The sequence below is a fragment of the Neopsephotus bourkii genome, unplaced genomic scaffold (genome assembly GCF_033783945.1).
Source record: "Neopsephotus bourkii isolate Nb327-2 ecotype Australia unplaced genomic scaffold, CSIRO-AGI_Nbou_v1 NB_1326, whole genome shotgun sequence".
In the NCBI taxonomy this organism is placed as follows: domain Eukaryota; kingdom Metazoa; phylum Chordata; class Aves; order Psittaciformes; family Psittacidae; genus Neopsephotus; species Neopsephotus bourkii.
This window is the reverse complement of record NW_026901806.1, coordinates 2,337-23,138: the sequence shown is the minus strand read 5'-3', so window position 1 is coordinate 23,138 and position 20,802 is coordinate 2,337. Positions and strand designations below refer to the sequence as shown.

General features: G+C 42.0%; 1 protein-coding gene across 1 annotated transcript in view; it reads left to right on the top strand.

Moving 5' to 3' along the window:
- The window catches only part of LOC133219125 (transportin-1-like), a 37,460-nt gene extending 19,073 nt beyond the window's left edge, over positions 1–18,387 (top strand). The window contains exons 3-6 of the mRNA XM_061366203.1: positions 1,422–1,555; positions 3,606–3,687; positions 4,400–4,522; positions 17,807–18,387. Coding sequence (XP_061222187.1) covers positions 1,506–1,555; positions 3,606–3,687; positions 4,400–4,522; positions 17,807–17,929 — 378 coding nt within the window. The 5' untranslated portion in view covers positions 1,422–1,505 and the 3' untranslated portion in view covers positions 17,930–18,387. The remainder of the gene's footprint in view (positions 1–1,421; positions 1,556–3,605; positions 3,688–4,399; positions 4,523–17,806) is intronic.
- The last annotated feature ends 2,415 nt before the right edge of the window (positions 18,388–20,802 follow it).

The following is a 20,802-nucleotide window of genomic DNA, read 5'->3' as shown; positions in this document are numbered from 1 at the left end:
TGATGAAGTGTTCCTCTCTGGCATTCTTGTAGTCACCCTTCAGATAGTGGAAGGCTGCTACGAGGTCTCCGGATAAAACCTGAAGTGTCCTAAAGTTACCATTTTGTGATGCCAAATCTTTTTGGCATCATCAGGCCGACCCTGAATTTTCTCTTACTTAAAAGTAGTGTTGTTCATTCCTCTTATAACTTAATCTGGAAACGTAATCTGTCACTGCTATTTCAGGCTAGTGTGAAATTAACTTTTTTTGCTCAATGTTTATGAAGGAAAATAAATAAATACCAGATTACCATGGTTTAAGTCCAGATGGGACCTCAGCACCGCACAGCCATTCGCTCACACCCCTTTTCCCCCGTCCCCCGGGCAGGATGGGGAAGAGAATCAAAAGAATTTAAAATCCACAGGTTTAATAAGTAAAGTACGATACTAATACTGAAAAGGGGAATAACAAGGAGATATAAAACTAAAGGGAAAAAAAAAACACAAAACAGTAAACAGCAGTGATGCACAATCCAATTGCTCACTACCCCCCAACCGATACCCAGCCTGACCTGAGCAGCGATTGATCCCTTCCAGGTAACTGCCCCGAACTTATATACTGGGCATGATATGCTGTGGTATGGAATACCCCTTTGGCTAGTTTGGGTCAGGTGTCCTGTCTCTGCTCCCCCCCAACTTCTTGTTCCCCTCCTCACTGGCAGAGCATGAAAGACTGAAAAGTCCTTGATTAGGGTAAGTGCTACTGAGCAACATCTAAAGCATTGGTGTGTTATCTGCATCATTCTCACGATGCCTGTGATCACACAATTTTAATTACTTGATGCTGTGAAGCATTTTGTATAAAATAATCCTCAGACATATGACAAGTGGTCCAAGATGTCATGCTGTTATATAGTGTTTTAGTGCCACTTTCTTAATAAAGAAGGAAAAAAACCCAACCAAAAAATAACCCACAAAATCCACCACCAACCCTTGGAAATGAAACTCAAATTGACCATCATGTCCAGAGTTCTGTTTTGCCCTATAACAAACCGTTAAAGGAAATAAAATTGTATATGTAATTAACTTGGATGAGCCTGCAATTTGTCATTTAGTTTTCAAATAAGATTTTGCTTTGAACTTTTTTAAAAAATATGATTGAATAAATGAACATAAATACTAAAATTAAAATTGTCACTTATAGATAGTTTGAGAGCTTATAGATGACAGTATAAAGTGCTTAAATAAAATGCTTTAACTATGTTTTAATTTAACTCCATGTTTCATTAGCTACATTTACTGCTGTGGTGTGCTAAAATTACCTGTTCTGTATAAACCTTAAAATGTTGCTTTCTTCAAAATGTAAATTAACAGGTTTTGAGGTTTGCAGGTTTTTGGGTGTTTTTTTTTTTGTTTGTTTTGTTGGGTTTTTTTTTAAACAGGGTGCATTTGGTGCTCTTCAGAAGATATGTGAAGATTCCGCTGAAATTTTAGATAGTGATGCATTGGACCGACCACTCAATATCATGATACCTAAATTCTTGCAGTTCTTCAAACACAGCAGTCCAAAAATAAGGTAGGTTTGGGTTTTGTACTAAAGTTACCTGTTAAAAATTTATTTGCGTGAGCAATGAGGTTGATATTTAAAGCATATTTAGTTTTTTTAATTGATCCTGCATGTGCAAGTTGAGAGAAGGCACAGAGATTTCATGCGTCATTAATTTCCACACTTATCTGCTTAGTTTATAGTTCAGCCTCACCTCTTTATACATCTTCCAAATCTCGAATTTGTTTGACTTTGAAAATCAAACTATTTCTTTTAGGATTTTGCATTTTATCATGGAAACTGCAGTGCTGTGGTTAAAATTTCATATTACGATTAGAAAGCATTTATTTTGTAATGACTACAGCAATAGGAGAGTACAAAATTTTTTATTATCAGTTTCTGAGTTCTTGAAGAAAATATTTTTCTGCTTTAACTGCACTTAGAAAGCTCTTTATCTTTCAGCTGAATCAAATTAAATGGGTTCAGCATCTTTTTACTTTAATACAGTATTAATCTCTCCAAAGTAATAGGAGTATAGAATAGAAGAAAAATTAACTCCTTATTGCTAATATTTGTCAACAATAACAGTAGCATTTACCCTGAAATAAGCCAGTGATGTGCCCTTGCCACAAAGAAAGTGAATGGTATCCTGGGCTGCAGTGTTGCCAGCATGGGAAGTGATCCTTCCCTTCACCATTCAGGTGAAGCCTCACCTGGAGCCCTATGTCCATTTCTGTGCTTATCAGTACAAGAGAGACATGGAGCTCCTGTGAAGTGCCACAAGGACGTTGAAGGGTCTGGAGCCTCTTTCCTATGAGGAAACGCTGAGGGAGCTGGGACTGTTCAGCCTGGAGAAGCCTCTGGGGAGACCTTGTCAATGCATGTAAAGGGAGGGTGTAAACAAGACTGAGCCAGGTTCTTTTTGGACAACCCAGTGACAGGACAAGAGGCAATGGACAAAAACTGAACCACATGCGGTTCTGCCTTAACATCAGGAAGTACTTTTTCTTACTTGTGAGGTTGATCAGGTGCTGGTTGCCTAGAGAAGGTGGTGGAGTCCCCATCCTTGGAGATATTCAAAAGCTGTTGGGATGTGGTCCCATGCAACCAGCTCTAGGTGTCCCTATTTGATCAGGGGTATTGGACAAGAATGTCCAACCTCAACCATTCAGTGTGATTCCGTGAAATAAGTTTTATAACTCCTGTTTGAAAATCATATTGAAAGATTCTTGGAGGCAGCAATTATTGCCAATGGTAGTAGATGGTGCACACTGAAAGGAAGAGTATAACTACGAATATAGCATGATAGGATTTAAATAAGATATAGAAACTCACCTAAAATGCATGTGCACTAAGAAAAATATATAACAAAGCATGAACTTGTACTTGTGGAAAAATAAGCTTAATACTTCATTGGAGCTGAGAAAGATGGAGAAAATACTCCTTTTTTTCCTTATCACATTAAAAACAGTCTTTTACTTTTTGTCTGCTGTGATGTTTGTGTCCTTGAGATAATAAAACCAATTTCAACTTTAAGTAGATTGCCTGCTGACCCATAGCCTGGTTTCAGTACATAGTGCTGAAGTATAAAGAATATTAGTAGTATCAGTAAAATATTTTATGTTAAAATCTATCAAGGGACAACTTTTGAACATTTACTTTTTCCAAGAAATGTCTGAACAGACTAGATGTTTGGAGTTACGTTAGTGGTAAAATTTCACCATGTTGACTTGCATAGAATTTTTAATATCAGAGAAGATCAATAATCGTAATATATAGAAACAGTACATTCCTACATACTGTTGGGAACAAATGTGCCAGATAGAGTCATTCTGCTCTGTTTTTTATGTACTGAATACTTTATTTAAAATAATTATTAGATATATTGGAGTATAAGGTGGTACTTAAAAATGTGGTTTAGTAATTTTTATGATAACAATATAGATGTGCAGATTTGTTCCCTCTTGCCTCTTGAAGATGCTTGGACAATGTGATTTGCTTCCTAATGTTTTTGATGCATATGTACAGTTTAGAAAATGTTTAAGTAAAAAAAAATAAATTTTAACTGTTCCATTTGTAGGTCTCATGCTGTTGCATGCGTCAATCAGTTTATCATCAGCAGAACTCAAGCGCTTATGTTGCACATAGATTCTTTTATTGAGGTGAGTGTGCATTCTTGGTTGGGGGGGATTAAGTTAAATTACATAACTGATTTATCAAGAGCTTTGAGTAATGTTTTGCAACCACCACTACACCCAAACTTAACATTGCTGTCTTCCCGTTCTTATCTTCAATCCCCATTGACCAAAGTTCATTTTGTATGCTTATGCTTAGATTAGATTACTCTCCCAACCCAAGAAATAGTATTTCAGAAAATGCTTCCTTTTCATAAATAGGAGAAACTCTTGTTGCATAAAGGTATTGGCAGCAGTCTGTCACTTACCTGTGATGGAGAGTTCAGGATGGGGATCATCATGTCACCAAGTCTGGATGACGGGTCTCTCGGAATACTACTACTGATTAAAAGGGTGTTATTTGGGTTATCTAGAGTACATTATTTACTGCTGTTATGTACTGAAGGAGTTTTCTAGCTTCAGAACTTCATTAAAGTTTAGGGTAAAAAAATAATTCAGGAAATAATGTTCTTCTGTCTAATGTACACATGACCAAAACACTGGTAGCAATGCACATTGAGAGTCTTGAAGAGTTCATTTGCTAAACCATAAATCTTTAAGAAATAATATGGTATTTTTAGGTGGGGGGGGGGGGGTACAGAAGGACATGTATGCATATTTAGTTTGCCAGTCATATCAACTTCAATACAAGTTGAACTAGATTAATTGAGGCTTTTCAATTGATATTGCTTTGTAACAGAATCTTTTTGCACTGTCTGGTGACGAGGATCCTGAAGTACGTAAAAATGTTTGCCGTGCTCTGGTAATGTTGCTGGAAGTTCGAATGGATCGCCTGCTTCCTCATATGATTAGTATAATTGATGTGAGTCTCAGATTGCTCAGATTTCTCAGATTGTGTGCTGTAACATGTTTGGAGTTGTAGAAATAATAACAAGCTAAAAGCATTCGTCAGAACAGGTATGTAACTCTTGCTCTTGCCTACTCTTCGTTTTCCCTCAAGACTGAGGTTGCGAAAGTTTCTTTTTATCTAATTACCAACTTGACATCGTGTTTGACATTGTATATTGCAGTTGTTCATACTTTATTAAGTTAATTGATCCTAAAATAGCCAGGATCAGCCATAGCATGGAGCAGCCAGGATCAGCCATACCATGGAGCAGCCAGGCATTGCCTGACCACAAGATCATGTGAAAAATCCTAGTTCTAGTGCCGATACATTGAAGCTCTCACCTTTTTTTTTGGATCTTTTGACAACAAGGATAAGGAATGTTATTTTACATAGCTGAGATGCTCTTTGAGCTGCTAATGAAACTGCCTGCTATTACATTCAGTTCTACAGGTTAGTGTCATTTGATAGTTTCTTTATCATTCTAGATTGGTGCAGACTTGCCTACCAGAGGGCCAATCATATGGTTTTTGTCTGCTCAACTGTCTGAGTTGTAATTTCCATATTTCTGGGAAATATTGGCAGTTCTAGTTGCCTTTACATAGACTACTTGCTAGACTGGAAATATAGCAAAGATCAGTATGTTTGTAATGTAGATTTCATGTGAACAAGTCGGTCATAACTCAGTGTCAAATTCCATAAGGGCTAGGTCTAGACTACATGAAGAAGGTGTTGCTTTTTGTTGTTGTTGTTTTTTGGGGGTTGGTTTTTTTTTTCTTTTTTTCTTCTGGACAAAGACATTAGAGGCATAAAATTGAGGTGTCCCATTGTGGCGTATTGTGACACGGACTCAGGTTGGTGAGAATACTGAGACAAAGCTTTATTACAATCAAGCCCTTTTATCCCCTTGTTCAGTGCTTTCCCAACATGCACGAGCATGACAAGTTCAATCTCATTGGATTCTGTGAAAATACCCTAGGTTAAACATGCACACAATAGTCCAATCACAATGCTGACTGCTTGCTGTTCACGCAATGACAGTTCCGCTTTCTTACTTTACATCTTGCCATGTCCTCTGACCTTCAACTGAAATTCTTTGTTACATCAACATCCTAACTTATCGCCCCAAGGCTTGTTTGGTATCAAGGCCTCAAAGCTTGTTTTCAGAGTGTTGCTTAAGCTCATCATGCAAATCCTATTGCCTTCACCTCCCACAGCCGATGACAGCCTTAGCCTGCTTTCTAGCCTTCCTATGTGTTGTCTGTAATTCCATGACACCACCCCTGGCAAACATCATAGAATGGTCCTATCCCTACGGGCCCTTGTAAAAAGTGCCTCTCCAGATTTCTTGTCAGCCCCTGTAGGCACTGGAAGTTGCTCTAAAGTCTCCTCAGAGCCTTCTTTTCTCCAGGCTGAATAAGCCCAGCTCTCTCAGCCTGTCTTCAGAGTAGAGGTGCTCCAGCCCTTGGAGCATCTTCATGGCCTCCTCTGGACTTGTCCTTCTTATGTTGGGAGCCCCAGAGCTGAACACAGTACTCCAGCTGGCAACTCACAAGAGCAGAGGGAGAAAATCCCCTCCCTCAACCTGCTGTTCATTCTTCTTTTGATGCAGCTCAGGCTGCAGTTGGCTTTCTGGACTGCAAGTGCACATTGGTGGGTCATGTTGGACTTTTTATCAACCAACACCCCCAGGTCCCTCTCAGGGCTGCTCTCAATTCATTCTTCACCCAGCCTGTAGTTGTGCTTGGGATTGTTCTGACCCAGGTGCAGGACCTTCCACTTGGCGTTGTTGAACTTTGGTTTGCATTGGCCCACCTCTCAAGTGTGTCAAGGTACTTCTGGATGGCATCCTTTCCCTCCAGTGTGTTGACTACACAACACAACTTGGTGGTGTTGTCAAACTTGCTGAGGGTGCACTCAATCCCACTGTCCATGTTGCTGACAAAGATGTCGAACACTACCAGTCCCAGTACTGACCCCTGAGGAACATCACTGATCTCCACTTGGACATGGAGCTGTTGACCACAATACTCTGCATGTGGCCATCCAGCCAATTCTTTATCCAGTGGGTGGTCCATTTGTCAAATCCATGTCTCTCCAGTTTAGAGACAAGCATGTCATAGAATCATAGAATAGTTAGGGTTGGAAAGGACCTTAAGATCATCAAGTTCCAACCCCTCTGCCATGGGCAGGGACACCTTGCCCTAAACCATATTACCCAAGGCCTCATCCAACCTAGCCTTGAACACTGCCAGGGATGAAGCATTCACAACCTCCCTGGGCAACCCATTCCAGTGCCTCACTACCCTAACAGGAAAGAATTTCCTCCTTATATCCAATCTAAACTTCCCCTGTTTAAGTTTTAACCCATTACCCCTTGTCCTATCACTACAGTCCCTAATGAAGAGTCCCTCCCCAGTATCCCTATAGGCCCCCTTCAGATAATGGAAGGCTGCTATGAGGTCTCCACACAGCCTTCTCTTCTCCAGGCTGAACAGCCCCAACTTTCTCAGCCAATCTTCATATGGGAGGTGTTCCAGTCCCCTGATCATTCTCGTGGCCCTCCTCTGGACTTGTTCCAACAGATCCATGTCCTTTTTATGTTGAGGACACCAGAACTGTACACAATACTCCAAGTGAGGTCTCATGAGAGCAGAATAAAGGAACAGGATCACCTCCTTCGACCTGCTGGTCACGCTCCTTTTGATGCAGCCCAGGATATGGTTGGTTTTCTGGGCTGCAAGCGCACACTGCTGGCTCATGTTCATTTTCTCATCGACCAGCACCCCCAAGTCCTTCTCTGCAGGGCTGCTCTGAATCCCTTCTCTGCCCAGCCTGTAGCTGTGTCTGGGATTGCTCCAACCCAGGTGTAGGACCTTGCGCTTGGCATGGTTAAACTTCATGAGGTTGGCATCAGCCCACCTCACAAGCGTGTCAAGGTCCCTCTGGATGGCATTCCTTCCCTCCAGCATATCAACCGAAGCACACAGCTTGGTGTCATCAGCAAACTTGCTGAGGGCGCACTCAATCCCACTGTCCATGTCAGCGACGAAGATGTTAAACAAGACCGGTCCCAACACTGACCCCTGAGGGACACCACTCGTAACTGGTCTCCAGCCGGCCATTGAGCCATTGACCACAAATCTTTGTGTGCGGCCATCCAGCCAGTTCTTTATCCACCGAGTGGTCCATTCATCAAATTGATGTCTCTCCAATTTAGAGACAAGAATGTTGTGTGGGACAGTGTCGAACGCTTTACACAAGTCCAGGTAGATGACATCAACTGCTTTACCACTGTCCATCAGTTCTGTAGCCCCATCATATAAGGCCACCAAATTGGTCAGGCAGGATTTCCCCTTGGTGAAGCCATGCTGGCTGTCACCAAGCACCTTGTTGTTTTTCATGTGCCTTAGCATGCCTTCCAGGAGACTCTGCTCTAAGATTTTGCCAGGCACAGAGGTGAGACTGACTGGTCTGTAATTGCCTGGGTCATCCATTTTCCCCTTCTTGAAAATGGGGGTTACATTTCCCTTTTTCCAGTCATCGGGAACTTCACCTGACTGCCATGATTTTTCAAATATGATGGCCAGCGGCTTAGCAACTTCATTCGCCAGCTCCTTCAGGACCCGTGGATGGATTTCATCAGGACCCATGGACTTGTGCACATTCAGATTTTTAAGATGGTCTCGAACGAATTCCTCTCCTTCAGTGGGCCCAAGGTCTCCATTCTCACAGTCCCTGTGTTAGCGTAGGAACTGACACATAACCACCGGAATGGTTATATGAGGTGCTTTATTGCAGCGCTGGGAAACCAGGGGCACGCGCCCAAATCTGGCTTCGGTCTCGTCACATCGCGTTCGCAATTTATACAGTATCCAACACGGATTACATCATCAATCACACGTATGCCCTACATCAGTCCATTGCGACATCAGCCTCTTCTGCGCTTGCGCAGCCCCCTCTGATGGTCGTCCTGAGAAATAAGGAGTCTTCCTCGGATGAAGTAGAAGCTTCCTCAGCTGACACTTTTCACTTTCTGTTCTTTGGACGTGTTCCCACCATTATGTGGAGGTCAGCTGCCCTCCTATTTCCCCTTGACTGCCTTTTGGTGTACCTAGGTTCTAGATATTCTTACAATATACTTTCCTAATTTATCACTTATACCCTTCACCATACACAGGTGTGTTACTTTCTGCTACCAAACTACCATTGTATCATTCGTTATAGAATAACCCTGGTATGAAACTAAAAGTTTCGACAGAACCATTCTCTGATTTATGGATTTCTCAAATAATCATTTCTACCAGTTATACATATATAACTACTCTATCTTTTCAAAATTTTTACTCTTTTCCAACATTTCCCCCCTTTGAAAATACTTCACTCAACTTAAGTCAAGTATTTTCATTTCCTTAGGTAGCTGTTTCCTGATATGTGGGAGGAGAGGGGGGCTTTGGATATTCTTTAATTACAGTTCCTATAATTCGATGAGTCCACGCAGTGTTCCGAGCCATTTCTCTTTGAATACAAAAATACATCAGATACAGCATTAAGAACACAATTATCATTACAATTACTGTTTGCAAAAGGGAACGTATCCATCCAGTGAAGTGAAGGCCCAAACTACCTAAGAGTGCTCCCATCCAATTTTGTTCAATGTAGTTTTTCTCTCTTTCTGCTTCTTGTTCTACTTTTGTTAATTGGGAAATGTCATACTCTATGTCTGTAGTTACATTAGGAATATGAACACAACAATGATCTATTCTGTCTTTTAGATATTCACAAACACCATGTTCCTTGAGCAACAACAGGTCTAATGCCATTCTGTTCTGCAGGGTCATCTTGGTTGTGGCTTGCAATTGCAGATTTAAATCCCTAAACCCCTTCTTCGTTACCCTGGCTAATCTTTTTGTTTGGCCAATTAGTCTGTTAATCATTTCTCTATTTCGATATGCTGCTACTTGTGCAATTAAAGATTCAAACACCCATCCTATCTTAACCCCTGCAGAGGGCTCCTGCCACGTATCATCGTCATTATTGTCATTATTATCATTGTCATTATCATCATTATCATCTGCTTTTCTTTCTGTTTGAAATTGTAAGGTCTCTAATTTGTTTTGAAATGGGGACTTTTTCCAGATTGGGCAAAGAGTTGGTAATCCCAGGGCTATTTCTTTAACTGGGCCTTCTATGGATAGGTGGGTAGTCCAGGTTCCATCACTTGCTGCCACGACAAAATGTCCTATACTCTGCACTGTGGAATATTTGCAATCCTCATTGCCAATTGGAACCTGTATTCCTTTTTCCCCAATTTTTAGTCCTCGACATGCACATCCTGCCATTAAGGCAATCTTAACTGGAGGTATAGTGATTTCTTTGGGGTCTGTGTCACAATCTAAAATTTTAGTACAATTCCACCAGGGGACATTTCTGATAACCCTTCGACTAACCCCGTTTACTAACAGCAAATTATCAGTGTCAATATTTTCTGCTACGTCTCTCTTTCCTGTCCATCTGAAGCACCAAGATGTATTTCCTATATATTGAAACTTCTGCAAAATGCTCATTGACCAAACTGTACCCCAGTTTTGTTTTAATCCATTTGTTTTTCCGCATTCCCATACCTTCTCTTGTTTGTTTACCTTCTTTTCTTTTCGATAGACACATTCTCCCCATTCACCTCTTATAGAGGTAAACTGGGCATTTTGGTATTTTTCACATGTTGATTTTAATACCAAAACTGCAGGGTCTCCAAAAACACCCTCCTTTTGATATTCTGTCACTGTTATGTTTTTTGTTACTTCTTCTTCCTGACAAATGATTGTTTTGTTAATTTCTGAAAGTGGCAACGTTATTATTCCCCATTCAATTGGTTCTCCTGCTGCCTTTGGTATTGGTAGGCATGCCGTTATCTTACTTGTATTTTTCATTTGTGCAAAATCTTTAATTAAACCTATCATTAAATTTTCCTCAGGGTCTTGTTGATATGATTGGATCATTTGTGTTGGGCTTACTGATCTTTTGATCTTTGGGTTTGCTGGTTTCTTCTTTCCCATAGTATTGACAATTAATGTTCTTTTACCATAGTCCATACTTTTGTTCGTTTTCACGATGCACTGGTATCTACCCTGATCTTTAAGGGTCAATTTAAACCATTTCAGTTTTGTTTCCCCTTCACTTGAATTTTGATCATGCAATTTGTTTTCGATTTCAACCTTTGATTCCCATTTATTCTGCAGTTGTCTTTTATCCTGACTGTCAAAAATCAGATCCGATTTTTGAGAGAATTTGTTTACCTTTTCCCAGATTATTCTCACTGATATTAACCCTATCGGAGTGGTGCTAGCGAACCTGCAGGTCAGAGTGGCATTTTGCCCAACAAACTGCGTCAAAACATCTTTCTTTCGAGTGATTTCCAAAAAGGAGACAACCATCATTGGTACTGATATCCAGACAATTATCACAGTTTTACAGAAAAATCTAAACATCCTGCTTACACTTCAGTTTAAGTCTTGTGGGACTTAATATTTGTGTTTCCCAGACCTTCGGGACCTTCTTCACTCGTGTGTAATGTATCCAAGAGTCTATCCCTTCTACCTTTACTGCAGTGAATGTTGTTAACAGCACCTGACGGGGTCCATCCCACCGTTCTTTTAACGGTTCTTCGTTCCAGTTTCGGATATATACTTGATCTCCTGGTTGAATATCATGCACTGGATTCTCCAAGGACAATGGCCTGTTCCACACCAGGGTGCTTCTCAATCTGGGTAGGGTTTTACTTAGAGATAGTACATAATTGTAAACATCCTGATTTCCTTTAATGTGGGTATTGGGATTAGGTTCTGGCGCCTCGTATGGTTTTCCATAGAGGATCTCATAAGGGCTCACTGACATCCCACTTCTAGGTTTTATCCTTATTCGCAGTAAGGCTATAGGTAGAGCCTGTGGCCATTGTATTTTGGCCTCTTGACATATCTTACTGATTTGTCTTTTTATTGTCTGATTCATCTTTTCCACCTGCCCACTGGATTGAGGTCTCCAGGGGGTATGCAAATTCCAGATTATTCCTAATAATTTACTTATTTCCTGCACTATTGTTGCAATAAAGTGTGGGCCTCTATCTGATGACATTCCCAGAGGAACACCAAACCTTGGAATGATTTCTTTGAGCAACCATTTCACTGTTTCTTTCGCCTGATTGGTGCGACAGGGAAGGGCTTCCGGCCATCCAGAAAAGGTGTCGACCCCTACTAATAGATATTTATATCCTTGGGCCTTTGGTAACTCTACAAAATTAACTTGCCAATAATCTCCTGGTTCTGTCCCTATTCTGATTCTTCCCATCTCAATTTGTCTCCTCACTACTGGGTTATTTTTCAAACAAGTCTCACATTTTGATCCCACTGATTTTGCCATAGTTAACATCTGTGTGGAAACTATTCCTCGCCTTAGATAAGTTACCAATGCTTCTGCACCCCAATGACACTTCTGATGCTCAGTCTGTATTGAGTTTGGTTGTGTACACAATTGCCAATTATTGTTCCTTTACATTCATACATGGTGTGATAAACTAATATTTGAGAGGTTACTCCCCTTCGCCTAGTTGTGGTAATGCATTCATTACAGTCGTCGCTTTTATCAGCCGCGACATTTGCCTATATGGGCCCAAACAGAACCATCGCCAAAAGAGGTCCGGTCAGGATCATAGTGCTCAGCGGTCACAGCCCCAGGGGTTGCAGCCCTTGGCAGACCCTTCCAGCTGCAGCACTGATTCCCTCCGGTCTTGCCCTCTCTGGCAGGTCAGATGTATATTTCTCATCAGCTATTATGACAATAATATTTGATCCACAACAACTGTTCCAACGAGGTTATAGTTTCACACCGAATGCAAAAGAACTCTAATTGATTTCTCATTTATTACCCTCAGATCCCATACTAATCTATATTCACCATTTTCAAAAATAATCACTGCATCCAATTTGGCCAATAAGTCCCATCCTAAAAGGGAATGGGGCATTCAGGTACATATAGAAATTTGTGTGTTAATTCCTTTCCTCTAAGTCGCAGATCCAGGGGCTGCAATAATGGTCATATTTCCTCCTTCCCTGTGGCTCCCACAATTGTTGTAGTTCTTTCCCCTAATCTTCCATGTAAATCATTTAAAACTGAATAGGTAGCCCCTGTGTCCACTAAAAATTTTACTTCTTCCTCTCCTAATTGGATTTTCACGAGGGGCTCTTCACTTCTCACCCTGTCTAGTCAGCTTTGGTTATCAAACTCTCCTAACACCATCGCCTTAGCTGCATCAGATCCCATAAAAGAATTCCCTGGAGACATAAATTGTCCTCCCCTAAATGGACATTCATTTTTCCAGTGTCCTTCCTGTTTGCAGTATGCACGTTGATTATATCCTAACCTTTCTACATTCATTCTTGCTTTTGGATTACAAAATCCTCTTCCTCTAGGGTTAGAGAGACGCTGTTCTCTCCCCTGGGTTGCTGCCAACAAATTCTGCTGCTGATCGTTTTCAGGTAAATAAATCTCCAGGTGAGAAGAGTACTTTAATGCACACCAGTCCTTCTGTCTTAAAGGCGCAAGCACTCCTCTGGACGTCTGAGCCTGCACTTTTCTTTTTATTTTCCCTCTGTCGAGTTCTATGCGAGACTGGGGTAATAGGGAGGCTTGCTTTCTGATCTCTTTTACACTCGCAACTATCCAGACTCTCGAGATCACTATCACTCATCTTCTCCCCCCCTTTCTTCATTTAATGCTGGCGGGGCTGACGGAGCGGCTGCCAAATCCAAACTTTCAATATCGCTCCGGTGTTGTAAGCTATTGTCTAAAACAAGGCACTTCATACATTTTCTCAGTAACACATTCCTTACACTGTTCATTAACATTTACCTTTGCACCCATTATTTCACAAGATTTTTGCCACTCACCATTATTTCTTAAAGAAAAGAATTATATATAACACCTTGTCCCATTTTCTTTCCTGTTATAACATCAACTGCAGTATAGTATTATACTGTAAAGTCCCATTTTTCAGGTCATTTCTCCTGATCCCCCAGTTCATACTGTGTTCACCATACATTACAATAATTAATTAATTTGCTTTTCAGCATACTCTGCCCAAATCCACCCTCCTTCCAATGGCTTAAAATACAGCCTAATGGAGAGGACTTGGGAACCGACAGCATTTTTTTTTTTTCTCTTTTTCTCTTTTTCCTTTTTTCTTTCCTCTTTTTCTTTTTTTTCTTTTTCTTTTTCCTTTTGTTTTTCCTTTTTTTCCCCTCTTTTTTTTTTCTCTACTCCACACACACCACACACTCGCCACTAAGTTACAACATTTAGACAGACAGATGCTGATCCCGCAGTACAAATACCAATACCGATACCAATACCACTTCTGCCGAACCTGCAGAGCTTTCGCTACTGTCTAACGGACGGCGCCTAGGCTTTTACCCCGGGAGCTCCCTAGCCCCAACCAAGCGCAGCTTTCGCCGCGTCTAACAGGCAGGCTTTACCAAATCAGACTTCGCAAGGCCAGATGCAGCTTTCACCGCATCTCTCTGGTAGACCTTTTGAAGCCAGAGTTTCACCAAACCAAGCAGGCTTCGCCTACAGCCAAGCTTATCAGAAGTCTGTACCCTTACACTTTACCAAAATTCGGTACCATAATTACCAAACCATACGAAAATTCGGTACCTTAATTACCATACCATACGAAAATTTAATACCGTAATTACCAAACCATACTTTACAAAATCGGCACTGTGACCGAATCAGAAAAAAAAGAAAAAGCACCTTTCCTTACCATATCAGAGGTCCGTCGTGAGCAGCGGAGGTCGGTCGCGGTCGATGGCTCCCCGAGAATCTCTCGGTGCCGGCTGGAGCAGGACCGAAACGCGATCCGCCTCAGCAGTGCCCGCGAGGTCCCACCTGGGTCGCCAAAATGTTAGCGTAGGAACTGACACATAACCACCGGAATGGTTATATGAGGTGCTTTATTGCAGCGCTGGGAAACCAGGGGCACGCGCCCAAATCTGGCTTCGGTCTCGTCACATCGCGTTCGCAATTTATACAGTATCCGACACAGATTACATCATTAATCACGCGTATGCCCTACATCAGTCCATTGCGACATCAGCCTCTTCTGCGCTTGCGCAGCCCCCCTCTGGTGGTCGTCCTGATGAAGTAAGGAGTCTTCCTCGGATGAAGTAAGAAGTCTTCCTCAGCTTGTCCTTTTCACTTTCTGTTCTTTGGACGTGTTCCCACCATTATGTGGAGGTCAGCTGCCCTCCTATTTCCCCTTGACTGCCTTTTGGTGTACCTAGGTTCTACTTGGATAGATTCTTACAATATACTTTCCTAATTTATCACTTATACCCTTCACCATACACAGGTGTGTTACTTTCTGCTACCAAACTACCATTGTATCATTCGTTATAGAATAACCCTGGTATGAAACTAAAAGTTTCGACAGAACCATTCTCTGATTTATGGATTTCTCAAATAATCATTTCTACCAGTTATACATATATAACTACTCTATCTTTTCAAAATTTTTACTCTTTTCCAACACCTGTGTCTGCCTTCCAAGACATGGGTGGTGCGGTCAGAGCCTTTGCTAGTGAAGACCGAGTCAAAGAAGTAATTCAGAACCTCAGCCTTCTCCAAATCCTGTGTAGCTAGTTCACCCGAGAGTGTCATGAGGGGCCTACGTTCTCCCTAATCTGTTTTTTATTTGCTATGTACCTCTAGAATCCCTTCCTGTTATCCTTAATATCCCTAGCCACGTTTAATTCTAACTGGGCCTTAGCTTTCCTAACCTGGTCCCTAGCTTCCCGGACAATAACCCAGGCTGCCTGTCCTTGCTTCCACTTTCTATAAAGCTCTTTTTTCTTTTGAATTTTCCTCAGGAGCTCCTTATCCATCCAAGGAGGTCTCCTGGCCCTCCTGCTGCACTTTCTTCTAGTTGGGATGCAACACTCCTGAGCTTGTAGCAGGTGATCCTTGAAGGCCAACCAAGAGTCTTGAGCCCCCCTGCCCTCTATGGCTATAGCCCATGGAACCTTACTAAGCAGGTTCCTGAAGAGGCTGAAGTCTGCTTTTTTGAAGTCTAGGGCAGTGAGCTTGCTGCACGCTCTTCTCACTGTCCTAAGGATCTCAAATTCAATCATCTCGTGGTTGCTGCATCCAAGGCTGCCCTTGTTGTGCAGGACAGTGTCAAATGCCTTGCACAAGTCCAGGTAGATGATGTCAGCTGCTCTTCCTTTATCCATCAATGCTGTCACCCCATCATAGAAGGCCACCGAAATTCGTCAGGCATGATTTGCCCTTAGTGAAGCCATTTTTGTTATCACCAACCACCTCCCTATTTTCCATGTGCCTCAGCATAGTTTCCAGGAGGAAACTCCATGATCTTGTTGGGCACTGAGGTGAAACTGACTAGTCTCTAGTTCCCCAGGTCTTCCTTGTTTTCTTTTTTAAAAATGGGATTTATTTTTTCCCTTTTTCCAGTCAGCAGGGACTACACCGGATTGCCATGACTTCTCAAATACGATGGATAATGGCTTGGCAACTCCATTATCCAGTTCCCTCAGGACCCACAGATACATCTTGTCAGGTCCCATGGACTTGTGCACCTTCAAGTTCCTTTGATGATTTTGAACCTGATCTTCTCCTACAGCAGGTGGTTCTTCATTCCCCCACTCCCTGATGTTGCCTTCTGGAACTTGAGCAGTGTGGCTGGAGCTGTTGCCAGTGAAGGCCGAGGCAAAAAAGTCATTGAGTGCCTTGGACTTATCCATGTCCTGGGTAACCAGTTCTCCCATTTCCTTCTGGAGAGGGCCTACATTTTCCCTTGTCTTCTTTTAATTCCCTGTGTACCTTTAGAAGTTTTTCTTGTTGCCCTTCAGGTCCCTGGCCAGATTTAATTCTGTCAGGGCTTTATCTTTCCTAACCTGATCTCTGGCTGCTCAGAGAATTACTCTGTATTCCTCCCAGGCTACCTGTCCTTGCTTCCACCCTCTGTAGGCTTCCTTTTTGTGTTGGATTTCTTTCATGTTCTCATGTAACATGTTACAAGTAGGTATAGTTGGTTCTCAGGTGTTGCTTTTTTTTCTTTTGGTTGGTTGGGTTTGGTTGTTGTCTTTTTTTGAGAGAGAGAATAAAGCTTTGGAGATTTTATTGTCAACAAGCGATAACTTCTCTGACTCTTCACCCTCCTAAGATCAGTAAGGGCTTTGCAGGTATAAATGATGCCACCAAACAGAAGAAAACCCAAGATTGTGTTCTCACTATATCTGGTATTTTGTTGGGAAAACTATTGCCAGGCTGCTTCTCAACAAAAGACAGCAGTAGTGGATTTTTGTTCTGTAACAAAGTTTAGACCTCTCCCCCGTTTCAGGGCTACTGTGTACTGTTATTTTTTCTCCAGTTCTGCATACACATTGGTATGTGCAAATGTAATATCCCAGAACTGACTATTGTTCAACATTCAAATGAGTCTGGTTTTGCCCCTTTGAAGCTTGAATACCTCCAAGCTGAATGCTGCTGATGGTGGCTACTGTAACTGAAGGAAGTCTTAAAAAGAAACTTGTATCCATAAGCCTAAAGAAAAGGCTTATGGAGAATCACTTAAAGTAGTTAAGAATATTAATGATGCAGTAGTGATTTAAAGACAGAAGGTCTTGGCCAGCATCATGCTTTTGAAGCAGGCAATTTTAGTATTAGCTTTCTTGCCAAGTTCCTGGAGCATATAGGAATGGTTGAATTTTGATTTCAGTGGGGTTTTGAGCATGTACTTCTACGTGAGCAGATGTGTATTTTTTGTGGGGTTTTTTGGTTGTTTTTTTTTTTCTCCTTCCTTTGAGAACATGACAACGGGATATGTCAGGAGTAGACTGACCTAACAAATTTCAGTTATTAGATTTCACTTGCGTGTTCACATTCCTGTTCTCAGGAAACTGCTGTTTATTATCTTGGGTCTCTGTCTGTAGTTTCTTCATAGTAGTGTTCTCACAAAAGCAGTTAAGAAACTTAGAATATGAGTCACCTGGCATTAAGAAATAAGTCTCTTGGCTTATTCTCACCATAGCTTTAAATAGTCTTATATATATTTCTTCCTCTTGCCCCAAAGAAACAAAATTACTGTGGTAGTGTAGTCTGTTTTTGCAAACACATTTTCCAATACTGATAGTGTCTTCTGGGCCCTTAAAACTTACAGAAGATTTTTTTTTTTTATATATTATGTAGTATATGCTTCAAAGGACCCAGGACCAAGATGAAAATGTGGCTTTGGAGGCTTGTGAATTTTGGCTGACTTTGGCTGACCAGCCAATTTGTAAAGATGTATTATGTCGGCATCTTACTAAGTAAGTATTAGGAATTAAAACTCCTAGTTAATTTGAAATAGTCATCTTTAAACTTCAGTTGACTTGTTCCTGGTTACTCTTATGGAGACTGTATCTAACTTCTTGTATGCTTAGAAGGAGTTTTCTGTAGCTAGTTCTTGTACACAAAGGTCACTGAGAAGACTTTGAAGGATTTCAGAGTTGGCTCCAGAAGCAACCTGTGTCCTTTGCCTCATCAAGTATATCCAGGTCCCTGAGCGAAAGCAATGCCACAAGTGGTTTTGTCTTTATCTGAAGCAGGAATAACCCAGACTATCTTCCCTAGCAGATTCTTTACGCGCACCACAGGAACTTTATGCCCCTCTGCATTACGTAAAAATTCTGCTTGGGCTGTGCCAGCCCTGTTGGCAGATTCCCTATTGTTTACCAACCAGGTGGCCTTTGTTAAATGTGTATCCCAGTGTTTGAAAGTCCCACCATCCACTGCTCAGTATAGTTTTTAACGTCCCATTGTACCGTTCAGTTTTCCCAGAGGCTGGTGCATGATGGGGGATGTATTTGAGGTTTAAACATCTGTATGCCTGCAACAGTGCTCATAACTTTTCCAGATTAATGTGAGTACTTCTGCAATAGGAAATGAATTCTTCAATGTTCCCAGTAAATGGGGACTGGTTTTGACATATGCATGGAAGGGTTTTGAAAATACTAGAGCATTTTTGTCTGTGATTCTGTTCTTCCAGTCAAGATATTGAGAGAAGAGATGCATTCATTTTCCACCTGTTGGGTATTCTGGTGTTCCCCAATGGCCCGACTCAGGAGGTGCATGAGTATCTACATGGCATACCTTCACCACCAGGTTCTGCACCCAGGCTTGCCACAGTGCAGCAGCCCAGATGTGTTTACCTCTGCATTGCCAGTTGCTCTGCTTCCATTGCTGCACCCACCCCCACAGGGCATTTGCCACCATCCATGAGTCAGTGTAGAGATAAAGTATTGGCCATTTCTTTCATTCAGCAATGTCCAAGGCCAGATGGATGGCTTTCACCTCTGCAAACTGACTCGATTCACCCTCTCCTTCAGCAGTTTCTGCAACTTGTTGTCGGGGACTCCATACAGCTGCCTTCCATCTCTGATGCTTCCAAAGCACTGGAGGGGCCCAGTGGACTAGATATTTGCCCATACTGTCCCACACTACTTGCCACTCATGACTGTCCATCCTCGGGGAAAATCTCTTGGTGGTCCTCCTATATCGTTGTCTAATCCTAGATAACACTTGAGCCAGACCCTGCTTAGCTTCCAAGATCAGACAAGATCAGGCACTCTTCAGGGTGGTCACGCTGTAGGCAAAACATAGAGAGCATATACTGCAACAAGCTGTTTCCCAGTAAGAGTAGCAGGGTGCTTTCAAGGGCATTGAAAGGATATTCAGGATCTTTAAATCTTCCAGAATCTACTCCCACTGTAAATAGTCTGGTGGGGGAGCAGAGGGTGTGAGGGAATATCTCCTTCATAGGCTGACCTTCTGAGGAGGGAAAAAAAATATGTGTAATTGCTAAACACTTCTGTTATACCCCTCCCAAAGTATAGAGGTGATGACCACACTGGGAATGCAAGCCAGATCAGTTTCATGATCAATGAGTCTATTGTATTATAAGTCATTGCCATGAAGTACAGTGAAACAGGAACTTGAGTCCTGGCCCCCCAGCCGATAAACACTAAAACAGCAAATACAGGCTGTAAGTAAGGTATGACATGCTGAAACTCTGATATCAAGAGCAACAACTTTGAGAGCCAATAAATCAGCATTATGACGAGCGACTACTAATCCGAAATAATGAATACTTATCACAAATACGATTAGACACACTCCAGTCAGATCTGTCATTATCTCAACCCTTCATGCCCCACGTTGGGCACCAAAAAGAACTGTTGTTGTTTAAACCCAGCCGGCAACCCAGAACCACGCAGCCGCTCGCTCACTCCACCCACTTCCTCCCCCTGCTCCCAGAGGGACGGGGAGGGGAATCAAAAGAATGTAACTCCCACGGGTTGAGATAAGAACAGTCCAGTAACTAAGGAATAGCACAAAACCACTACTGATACCACTAATAATAATAATGATAAGGGAAATAAGGCAAGAGAATACAACCACTCACCACCCGTCGACTGATACCCAGCCCAACCCGAGCAGGATCTACTCCTTCCAGGTAACAGCCCCCAGTTTATATAGTGGGCATGACGTGCCGTGGTATGGAATACCTCTTTGGCTAATTTGGGTGAGGTGTCTTGTCTCTGCTTCCTCTTTTTTCCCTTCTTCCCTGGCAGAGCAGGAGAGTCAGAAAGTCCCTGGTCAGAGTAAACATTACTTAGCAACAACTAAAAACATCGGTGTTATCAGTGCTGTTCCCAGGCTGAAAGTCAAAACCACAGCACTGCACCAGGTGCTAAGAACTAGAAAAATGACTGCTACTGCTGAACCCAGGACAATCACGAACTAGAAGATAGAGAAGCCAAGCATCTAGGGTCACTTGCTAGGGAAGGAGGAACTGACAAAGCGATTGCAAAGGAGAAATGAACCCTCAGCCTTTGGAGTCAGCTCTTGGCAGCTTTGAAGGAAAGGTTTCCCTATAAGGATGATGTTATGAGTCACTCAGGCAAGTGGACCACAACAGAGAGGCATCCAGTACCTGAAGGAATCAGCCATTCTAGAGATGATAAGCTGGATGATGGGAATGCACCCATAGATCAAGATGAAGCTGAATGTACATGACCCATGTGGCGGAAACTTATACGGCGTGCACCGCCATCATATACCCACTCATTGGCATCAATGACCAGGAGAGAGGTAGCTCCACCAACTGTGGATGAGTTGAGTCATCAACTCCAAATGTTTGAAGA